Source organism: Quercus lobata, chromosome 4 (genome assembly GCF_001633185.2).
Source record: "Quercus lobata isolate SW786 chromosome 4, ValleyOak3.0 Primary Assembly, whole genome shotgun sequence".
In the NCBI taxonomy this organism is placed as follows: Eukaryota; Viridiplantae; Streptophyta; class Magnoliopsida; order Fagales; family Fagaceae; genus Quercus; species Quercus lobata.
The window spans coordinates 17,774,942-17,787,056 of NC_044907.1; the positions used below are offsets into that span (position 1 = coordinate 17,774,942).

The window sequence follows — 12,115 nt, forward strand, 5'->3', positions numbered from 1 at the left end:
AGGAAAATACTAGAGCTACAAGTTTTTTTAATAAATTATTTATGTAATAAGTGGTTACTGGTAAGTAAAAAAATGATGTAAATGGTGTGCTCATATATGAACTAATAAGAATTTGCTACCAAAAATGTTTGTAAAAATGTTATAAAAAAGTTTGTGAGTATAGCATTACTCTTAAAAGAATCAATGATATTGTTAAAGGAAAATAAAATGTAATTTTATAGAACAAAATTGCTAAAATTAATACACATATATATAATAATAATTTAAAAAAAAAAAAATTTAGTGGGGGCCATTGCCCTCTGTCTGCTATAAGTAATGCGGGCTGTGAAGGTGAGTGGCCTTTAGTAGAGGCCCTAATCTAGGTGGAGGAGTATGGTTTCTAATCTTTATGCTGATCTACCTATTGTTTTGGTATAGATTGTTGTAAATCAGGGATTTGGTCATTAATGGTATAAGCTCAACGTAACCAATGAGCTATATTTGGGCCACTGATTAGGTGAGCCGCATTTAGCTCGACATAATGCTTGATGATCAATTCATAGTCTTGGGCTCGGTTCATTGGGCTAGGGTGCCCCATCTTGGGCTTGCATGATTTCCCCCTCTAACAACAAAAAAATGAAATGATAATGAGGATATTGTCAAATATTAATCAAGACAAAAATTAAATAATATTTATTTATTTATTTAGTAAATTCTATTAAATTTGGGCTAATGCCTATCAAGTCCAATATATTTCAAAATTGATAAATTTGGTTCTTAAAACCAATTTAAATCTTAAACACTATTTAGCCTATTAGTCTTTTTTTCTTTTCTATTTTAGGAACCAAGTTCGTTTAAAGACCAAATTAGTCAGTTTTGAATATCTTAGACCTGGTTAGTGGTTAGCATTAGCTCAAATAAGTTAATGGAATTTATCATCTTTTTTTTTTTTTGGATCTTTTTTTTTTTCTTTTTTAAAGGCCTCTTAAGAGTGTGTTTTGGATTTGCTTATTTGCTTCAGTTTATTTAAGTTTTTCGCTTCTTTTTTATATTATTAATAAATCTCATTACATTTTTTGATATTATTCATAGATCCTATTGTACTATTTAGAGAGCGTTTGGATTCGGCTGAAAAAAAACTGCATTTGCGTTTTGTCTGCTTTTTTTTTTCACGCGTTTTGGGTGTTGCGGCTACTGTTTATGCACTGTTCAATGAACAGTAGCCGCAAACTTTGACTTTTCAAATTTTTTTGGACCAATCACAGCACATCGTGTACTGTTCACGGACCCACAAATTTCACTTTTCAGCAACTTTTTCATTAAAAATGGGTCCCACGATACTATTCACACATTTAAAAATTATTTTGCTACAGTGTTTTTCAGTTTTCAGTTTCAATTTTCAGTTTTCAGCTGTATCCAAACGGACCCTTAATTAACTTTGTAAAAAAATTTCAGTTTCAGTTTATTTAAAAAAAAAAAAAAAAAAGGGTGGCTGAGTCCAAAGCCACAGTGAGCCCAAAATCAGGCCCATAGCGCATGGCCTAGAATCGAGATCCATCAGATCATATCGGGTCTCATCATCGACCAATCCCCAAGCGAGAACCCCTAACAAGAAAAACAAAGGAAGGGTTTTTTGTGGGTTTTTGACTGTTTGGAACTTCTTCAAGCTATCATCCATGGCGTCCATCATCTCCAGAAACGTCAATAAACTCCGCTTCCTCAATAGCCGTCTCGCTCAATGCCGATCGCCGATGCCTTCGCCACCTATCCCCGACCGAACTCTTCCTCTTCTTCAACCGGTTCGTTTTCTTCTCAAATTTCTCTGAGTTCATCGTTTCCGTTTAACAATCACCGTTGATTCTCCGCTTCGCCTTCTGCGAAAAACATCGAAACATGCTTTTCCTGTAGTTTCTCAGCATCCAAACACAAAACATGAGATTTTACACATTTTCCACTTTATTTCATTAGTATTTTAATGAATCTAACTGTTAGATTGCATTATTTACTATCTCATTATCAAATAGTTACATTTCATTTTTCATTTTTGTTTGAATAAACACGAGTTTGTGGATCAAATAGTAAATAACATCCGATTAATGCAAAACTTTGACGCTCGTGTTAAGAGCAATGAAGATGTACAGTCCAATTGTCAGATTTTTAAAATATTATATGTAACTTTGTATTTCAGGCTTTGCCTCTAGGAATTGGAATTCAGTCATTTGCAATGTATCAGAGATGTCTGTTTAGTACTTCTACAGCTACTGTTAATCCTGAAAATCAAGGAGATGCTAATTCGGGCGAGGGGGAAAAGTCTGGGGAATCAAATAAGAGCAGTGATGGTGGAAGAGCCGTTCGTGGAGGGGTATTATATTTTTCATTGCTCCATATAATGCCATTTTGTTTTTTGTTTTTCGAATTGATGTTAATATTAGTGAAATCAATTTTAGTTTGAGATGATTGATGATCAAATCTCCTTCTACAGCCCATTTCGTGGTTGAGTTTTCTTTTGCTCGTTGCTACGGGAGCAGGAGTGCTTTTCTACTATGACAGGGAGAAGAAACAACATATTGAAGGTAGATTACTATGGTGAGTTGGGTATATATTAGTTGTGAGGGTAGAATTATCTCGTGAGTGGGGATATATGGTTGTTAGTTTTGCCTTTGGAATTGGTCTTGTGAGTTGGCATCTCGTTCGTTACTGTTCTTGATTCTTTGTTTGAGATCCTATGCTTGATTCTTTCAAGTCACGTTCCACTGTGACTTGAAAGGCTTACATGGTAACTCACGATAGTCATCAGGATGTGTGTCAAAATGGTTTATGAGGCTAATTATTTGTCTCCCTCTTTCAAGCAAATATGTTATGTGATCCATCATGCATAATGTAGCACAATCATAAGTATTCTTTGACTGGCATTTAATGGAGGACGGTGTTAATTGGGGGAATACAAAGTATTCTAGGAATTGATTTTGAAGCTGTGAGTTTTTATTAATTGCATAGTCATCAATTTTCAAGGCTAATTGAGCCAATGAGCTCTAGCTCATATAACACTTCCTCCCCTATAAGTATGGGGTAAAAAGTGGCGCTATAAGCTCAATACTTACTAGGAATGTTTGTAAATGACCAATGAAAAGAAAGTGTTGTTTAATTAACATTCACTCTTGGATCATTGTGTGTTTTGTATGCTTTTTATGATTGCTATCACTTGGAGCATAGACTTCGGTAATATTTTGTCTTTAAGATGGATTACTAGAGTTTGTTAATTCAACCAAAATGCACTCAAGGGCAACCAATTTTCTGGTTGTGCTTGGTATGCTCAAGTTTTAGTGTTTGACACATTTGAGAGGGGCAGGGATGATTGCTGGGTGGGGTCCACTACATTGATGCAAAAGTAAGGACCTGAGTCCAGGGTTCAAGATATAAAAGACTAATTTTTGTCAATATTCTTTGCATTTTTTTTTGTACATTAAAGTGTTTACAATTGAAAACTGACACTTATGCCCATATACAAATGCTGGTGAAACTATATTTATATGCCATTATATATATATTTGGTGTATAGGGTTTTTGCGGTGTGTTTATTTGGTGTGTCTCTTGATGCATGGAAAATGATATAGTTTGAGTTCTAAATGTAAAGTAATACATATGATGAAGTGTACACTACTCAGAAATTTATTTTGGAGCATGACCTAGTGGCTTTTGGCTGCAATTTTAGATGGCCAGGTCAATTGCTTGTGATCAAGCTTATATGCCATTTAATATCTCAGGTACTATGTACATGTATGCCCATTGAATTCCTGAAAAAAGCCAAAACAAAAATAAAGGCCTGAAAACTTCACCCAGTCATGCCAAGCCCTTTGGACCTCATGTCCTAGCCAGTTTATATAGTTGGGGCATTTGAATTGTGATGCAGTTTTGCTCAACTTATTGAATATTTTATATATCTATATACATGTTTTAATGTTTATATGACTTTTATCTCTTGTTCCTTTTCAATAATATGTTCACTCTTAGTAGAGGGAGAAGAAAGAATGTAAACCACCTAATATTAATTGTAATTTTAATTACATTAGCTGATTGTACAGAGTTATTTGGATTCATGAACAGCCTGTTTGGTGGTCTGGTTCTTGATTTACAGCACTGTAAATGCTTGTCCTCTTATGTATAATATGCTAACATTTTCTTTTCTTTTCTCTCTCTCTCTTTTTTTTTTTTTTTTAATGAATTTGTTGAATTCATATTGCTGCAGAAATTAACAATGCTTCAAAGGCTGTGAAACAGGGACCTTCTGCTGGAAAAGCAGCGATTGGAGGTCCATTCAATCTTATCAACCATGATGGGAAGAAGGTAACTGATAGAGACTTTTTGGGGAAATGGACGTTGATATATTTTGGTTTCACTCACTGCCCTGATATCTGTCCAGACGAGCTGCAGAAGTTAGCTACTGCAGTGGATAAAATAAGTAAGTTGCTGGTGTTCATTCGATGGACAGCAGGTGGATCTATAGTTTGCTAGTGAAAAATTTTCTTTATACCATCTGATCCTGCAACACGTGTCATGTTGACATTCTCTTAGTTGCTCTGATTCTGATATAACACAATAAGAACAATTCTTGCATTTGAATATATTATGATATATCTGAAGTTAATTTTCTTGGTGATTGGTAGCATTTTTTCTCTGCGTATGGACTTATTCTACGATGTTGTCTGGTGTCCATAACCTTATAGAAGTCCTTACTTTCTAACATAATACTAGTGGACATTTGTAACACCGTGACTTTGAGATGGCAATCAGGTTTAGAATGGGGGTGAAGTGAAGGTCTTGTTTGATATGTGATTTGTATAACACACACACACACAAAAACCAACAACAACAACAACAAATACTCTTTCCATAATTTTTGTCTTTGATGTTTTTGGTATGAGGTTATTATAGGATTCATTTTGAATGGAACAAAAGCTGGTACTCAGAAATTTACCCTGATTCCGTTTGCGGACTATGCATTGTCTCAATGATGGTAACCACACCATCACTGGCCAGGCCAGTCAGATTGTTGAATTGATGCCTGGCCTAGGCTGATCCAGTGCATGCAATGGACCATACTAGTATTTGCCATTATGCTTATAAATTGAATTCTTGTAAATTGGGGGGGAGGGGGGGGGATTTGACATTGGGCTGAATATATTTCATGGGAAGATTCCAATCGTGCATTACATGCCTTTTTGGGTGAGCCATGTGCAATATTAATTCTTATGGCACCAATGAATACAATCAATACATTGGGCTGACTCTAACGAATTTGTTGAGGATCCATAGCCAAACTCAAAAAATTTAGGACTAACCTTTGGTTTTTGTTTTTGTTTAGTATTATGTTGTACTAGATATTATGTATAATTTAGTCTTCCTACTGGTCAAGAACAGTGATTAGGTCACCTGGAATCTTGACCATGTCAATATCTGGTCTAGGATTAATAATTATGGCAAAAGCTGTGGTTGCATGGTGGTGGATTGATGATCATTGTATTCTAAGTTTCTTACTTTAATGCTTGCAGAGGAAAAAGCAGGGATTGAAATTGTACCTGTTTTCATCTCTGTTGATCCAGAGAGAGATACTGTTGAGCAAGTACGCGAATATGTCAAAGGTGATTCTTAAGATGTAGTACACTGCTTAAATGCACTATGTAGATCTAGTTGCTTATTTTTACTATGAAGTTTAATTCTGCAATTTACCTATCCAGAGTTCCATCCAAAGTTAATTGGGTTAACTGGTACCTCGGATGAGGTACGGAGTGTTGCTCGTGCATATCGAGTTTATTATATGAAGACAGCAGAGGAAGATTCTGATTATCTTGTCGATCACTCTATAGTCATGTATGTATAATCTTTTTTTGCTCTCTTATGCCATACCTCTTTTTTTTATACCTAATCAACTTCATCATTATCAGCATATTAATTAATCTATGATATTGGCTTATATTACTGTTAATGTACTTAATGTCTGTTAATAAATGTTCCTGTTAAACAATCCTCATTGAATCAAATATGATGATATCTATGGAAATCTTGTGCAGGTACTTGATGAGCCCAAACATGCAATTTGTAAAATTCTTTGGGAAAAACAATGATGTTGATGCACTGGCAGATGGCATAGTGAAAGAGATCAAGCAGTACAAGAAGCAGTAGTATTATCATATATATTCCCCCCTAAAAGCACTTTTGTATGGTTAATTTTTAAGCCTATCTTCTTTCAGACACTACCTTTTTCATTTTTTGAATTCCTGGAGTGTTGCAGTTTCGATAATGAATTTTGTGCCCAGAAGCCAGAAGGTAATTGTCCTACTTGCGATTGGAAAGTTTAGATTGTTGTTACATTGCCAAGTTCATTGTTGTAAGCCAAGGTGTTCTCTTGGTAGATAAATTTAAAGCTGAATTATTTTTCATGACTGAATCAAAACTTCAATCAGTTGCATGTGATGATGGAAACAGCAGATTGGCTGACTGAGATATTCATTATTGTCAGTTTTGCAAAGTAGTGACACAATAAATGCCCTAACTTTAGAATTTCCATACAAATTGTTCTAAAAAAATCAATTTCTGTACAAATTCAGCACAATTTGTTAATTGGCGGTCTATTTTTTTTAAGGGAAATGTTATTAACCAATTTTAGGAACTATTTTTAGAAACATTTGATTAAAAGAATGATAAAAAAATAAATATTATTGATAACTTTTTATATTTCTTATGAAAGTGATGTCAAATTTTTTTTATTATGGTTTATTAACAATTATCCTAAGGGTATTCGTAATATCCAACCATTATATGAGAGCACTTGAACTACCTAATCCTAACTCAAATAACACTTCTTTCTCCATTTTATGTATATATTCACTCACAATTTTCACGCTAAACTATAATTATTTGCACTTTATATAATTTTCAAGATTAACATGTAATGTCCACGTCACCAATATATACTTATGTTGACTTCTACCATAAGTCCTCTTTTGTTATCTCTATTGCAAAATGTAGAAGCTTTATCCTATTCATTCACCATGCGATTTATCCATAGATTAACTCTATCATATCTATATATATATATATATATATATATATATATAAAAGTTGTGATTTGTAACTTATTTTCATAACTTATTCTATGAAATCACAACTTATTTTTATAACTTTATGCATTTACAGAGATGAAAAATCATGATTTGAAAATACTAAATTTTACATTATTTTCACATAAGTCACAACCACGATTTTTATTTCCACTAATTACAACTCATAAACTCAATAATTTATGAAAAAGTTTGACCCTAAAATTTTGTCAGCTCCATTATCAAGAATTCAAGATATCTGACTCTTTAACTAGTGAAGAGTAGGTTAGCTACTTAGCTTAGAGCACTCACAGCAGTGGTGCTAAATAGCTATCACAAAATTCACGCTGCAACAATAGAGGCATAAGTAAAAAATTTAGATGTTCAGCTACAGTGCACATCTATCTATAGATGTGCACTGTAACACAAAACTATATAAATATATATATATATATATATATATATATATATTTAACTTCTCTCCCCCTTTTCCATTAAAATATTCTTTTTTTTTCTCTCTCTCTCTCTGCCTTCTCTTCCTTTTCGTCTCAGCCTCTCTCTTCCTTCTCTACCTCTTCGCTATCTTTTCTCTCTTCTTTTCGCTGATCGGCGATGGCATGGGTCGGTGGGTTTCGTGAATGGTGTGATCAACAATTGGGTCGGTGGGTTTCGTGGATGGCGTGGGTCAGTGGGTTTCGTGGATGGTGTGATCGGCGATTGGGTCGGTGGGTTTCGTGGATGGTGTGAACGACGATGGCATGGGTCGGTGGGTTTCGTGGATGGCGTGAGTTAGTGGGTCGGCGATAGCATGGGTTAGTGAGTTGGCGATGGCTAATTTGGAGCATAAGATAAATAGTGGGTCGGAGATGGCGTGATTGGCGACAGCGATGGTGATGGCGATGGCTAGTCTTCTCTCTCTCGATCAAGCTTAGATGGTGGGTTTGATGGTGGTCTGGGTTTGTGTAGTTGGTGGGTGGTTGTTCTTTGGCAGTGGAAAAGTGGATTGTGCTGTTTGTGTAGTTGTTGGTTGGTTGTTCTTTGGTAGTGGTTGTTGATTGTGCCATTTGTGATTTTTTTTTTTTTTTTTTTTTGTAGTAGTAGTATGTATTTTTTTTTTGAGTGGATATATTATTTTATTGTAGTAGATATATTATTTTAGTGTGATGTTTATATTATTTTATTCTGTTGAGAGCTAAAATAGATTCACTGTTGCAATATGTGTGTAGGTAAAATAGATAAAGTAAGTTTTGGTGTTGCTAAATAGCTAAAATTATAGATCTACTACTGTGGATGCTCTTAGAAGAAGTATCTACTGTGGATGCTCTTAGGAGAAGTATCGAAGAAGTCCATGAGGTTAAGAAGCCCAACATATCGAAGAAACAACACTGATGGGCTAGCTATGCAGCTCAGCTGAAAAGACAGCAGGCCAGGCAGCCCAATATGATGAGAAGGGTTGAAATTGAAACATATATAAACAATAAAGCCAAGTCCAACAACCCGACAAAGCCTGGATAAGAGTAACTAAAGAAAAATTGGGCTAAACATTCTACTTGGTAAAGCCCAAAGCACAGCAAGACATAAACCTTACAAGGCAATGAGGCATCAATTCAAAACTATTAAAATGAACACAAGATGGGCCAAATTGATTTATATTCAAATTTCAAGCTGGAGCCATCTAAAACTTCATGATTCAATTAGGATATTGGTCACGTACGAAGCCCCAGATTAAGTCTCATTGTTAATTAAATTTGGGCAAATTACGTTTTGTTCCTTAATCTTTCAGCCTAATTACATTTATTACCTTAAACTATTGAAATTTGAAACCCAAGATTGACTCCCATAAAAACCCTCTGCCATATGTTTTGGTGATAAGTATGACAAAATTTGCTTTCGTGTGCACCACATTGACTTTTGAATTCACTTGTTGAGCTAGACTATATACCACTTACAGTTAAAGATGAAAAATACCCTCCCCATCTTTGTTTGTTTCCCGATAAAATTAAAGAAGAGAAAGAACAATTGAGAATCCTCAATGACAACAACCGATAATCCTAAGCAAAAATGTGATTTCAAACAACAACCGATAATCCTAAGCAAATTTTTTTTAAAAGGGACAAGTTATTTGTTTTGAGTATAATTGGTTAATTGAGCTTAATGTTTTTAATAGTTTTGTTATTGGTAATTTTTGTTGTTGGTCACTTATTGGGCCATGAGATTAAAATCAATCATTTCACATACTCTTATGACTTGAGTATCCAAATCGATCAAGAAATGCTATGGTAGGTTGTTATTGGCTATTATTGGTGAGTAAAAAAATAATTTAAGTGATTAGTTCAAATTAGAACCAATAATAATTTACCATCTATGATTTGTTGTAAAAATATTATGGACATAACACTTTTCTTTTACAAATCATAAATGTTGAATTTAATAAGGAAAAATATAGCTTGCAAGAAATGATATATATATATATATATATATATAAGTTGAAACTTAGTATTTATTGTTGTTAGGTTCTTGTTGAGTCACATCAACGACCATATTATCAACCCATTTTTTTTCGTTTTTTTTTTAGTAAAAAAAAAAGAGCTTTGGGGGGGGGGGGGGGGGAACTCGTGCGGCTACGTTGCTTGGGAGTTACCATAACAACACTTAACTCGCCCTAAGGCACAAATGGATAGGGCACCCACAAAGTGCTGATGGGCGTGCTCGAACCCATGCAATATGCATGAAAGGTGAAGCATAGTATTTATTACTATTACACTCTCGTTAAGCCACATCATCCACCAATTTTCAACATTCTCTCTCTTATTTTTATTTTTTTTCTTATTAATTTCCCAACTTATTGTTATACTCTCTCTAATTTTTTCCATCCACTTTACCTTTTCATCTCTCCACTATTATCTACCTTAATATCACATCTCCTCCATCCCTTTATCTTCCTTGATTTTTTGCTTTTCTTATTCCCCTCCTCTTACTATAAATTTACAATTCTCTTTTCCATTCTATTCATAATTTTTTTCACACACAAAAGATTATTTCTCTCTCATTTTTTTTTTTCATTTTTGGGGGGGTTTTTTAAATATATTTTTCATGTATCTCTACTTCATGTTGATGAATTTTTGCATTATTTGAAACTCTACTTTGGGTTAATGTGATTAAGTTTTGTGTTTTTAAGTTGTTATCTTTTTTATTATTTTCTATTACATTTATTTTATCATATTGCATTATAAAGATTGTATATAAGAATATTGTAGGGACTAGGGTCCAAAGTAGCGTATTGGGCCTTGGGCCTTATCCGAGGACATAGACAAATCCAAGGAGGAATGAGTAGTTATTAAGGGTCTCCCAGCTAAAGTCTCAGAAGCGGGGGATGAATGGAAGGAGATCCGAGGAGGAATACCTCCTCGAATATGACGAATGTAGTCCAAGCGTGTATTCTAGTAATTAAAGTGACACTCCAAAAGGCTCTAACGATAAAAATGTGCCTCATGAACATACGAGAAGGAAAAAAACTCAAAATATCTAAGGAAAAGCTGCTACCATCGCATTAAATGCATTGCAGCTACTTTTCTGGCCGCATTTATGTGGAGAAGACCTCTGAACAGTGCTGCCTTGGTTACCACAACTCACAGAAGGCTGAAAGGGGTGTCTGATGGGACGGGTACTCAAGTAGGGACTCAGATGATCAACAAGTGTAGGATCAAAATGATCCAAAAGAAGCTATATAATGCGAGAGATCTTCCATGAGATGGGGATCAAAAGAGGGAGAGAAAAAAAAATAGAAAAGCAATCAAAATCATTCTGATATTCTAGAGTGATCATTATATCCAAATTTAACCTCCTCACACTAGAAGTTTATTGATATTAGCATCATTGGCTTGTGTTTGAATGCCATGCAATTCAATTCTAGCCGTTGTCCAACTCATTAAGATCTAGTTCTTTGACTCATTCTTTACAAATTCATTGTATTGAGCTCATTGAACCAAAACTCTATACATTTTGGGCTTGGGCCCCAAATTGTGACCCTACAAATATAATGTTATTTTATTACATAATATGACTTGGATAATTTGGTGTTTATTGCTCTATTTTTTATTTTCACTTTTTTTCTTCTTATATTATTTTCTATAAATTTCTCATTATTATATTTCACATTCTCTCTTGAAAAGTGGTTGTTTTATTTATTTTTTATTCTTTCTTTCAACTCTACCTTATATTGATGAATCTTTGTGATTTTTAAAACTCTATTTTGGGTTTATACATTTTGGTGTTGAATTTTTTAGTTCCCAATCACAAGTACTCTCTCTCTCAAATAAAATTTAGAGAATAAATTATACATATTTAGTATAAGTTATGAATTTTGCTTAAATGTATAATCAACCTCATGCCATTCATTTAAAAGTAACAATGTTAAAACAAATGAATAATTAACCTAAAGATTATATTTGTATATTCATAGCTTTTATATTTAGAAAGACTTTCACTTAAATTTAGTAATACCAAAGTGGACTAAAATGCTACATAAATGTGGCTTAACAAAAGTTTAACAACAATAAATGTTGTGCTTAAGATTTTAGATATTACGAGTTCGAGATATATATATATATATATATATATATATAAATTTGGATTTAGCTAAGGTGCTTTCAACTCAAACATGTCTTTTCTCATTATGTAAGTGCACAAAAATAGATCGAAGTGAACCAAAATGAACCGAAGTCATTCGAATGGACCGAATTGGATCAAATAGAACAAAGTGAACTAAATGGACAGAATAAGACCAAATAGGAACAAGGTGGAACGAATAAGACCAAATGAATTGAGCAGAACCATATTGGATCGAAGTGGATAGATTGAACCGAAGTGGACCAAATAACCTAATGTGGATAAAATAGAATTGGAGTGGATAGAATGGACTGCATAGAACCAAAGTGGACAAAATAGATCAAATAGGACCAAAGTGGATTGTATAGGGTTGAAGTGGATCAAAGTGGATAGAATGAACCGAATAGGACCAATTTGGATCGGATAGAGCC

The 12,115-nt window shown here is 34.0% G+C and overlaps 1 protein-coding gene across 1 annotated transcript; it reads left to right on the plus strand.

Annotated features, from left to right (window-relative positions):
* The first annotated feature begins 1,559 nt into the window (after positions 1–1,559).
* On the plus strand, positions 1,560–6,508 carry LOC115983254 (protein SCO1 homolog 1, mitochondrial). The gene is made up of 7 exons (XM_031105900.1): positions 1,560–1,778; positions 2,168–2,341; positions 2,462–2,552; positions 4,226–4,438; positions 5,529–5,618; positions 5,715–5,847; positions 6,048–6,508. Exons 1-7 carry the CDS (start codon positions 1,656–1,658, stop codon positions 6,157–6,159), a joined length of 936 nt encoding a protein of 311 aa, XP_030961760.1. The 5' UTR covers positions 1,560–1,655; the 3' UTR covers positions 6,160–6,508.
* Positions 6,509–12,115: the final 5,607 nt, after the last annotated feature.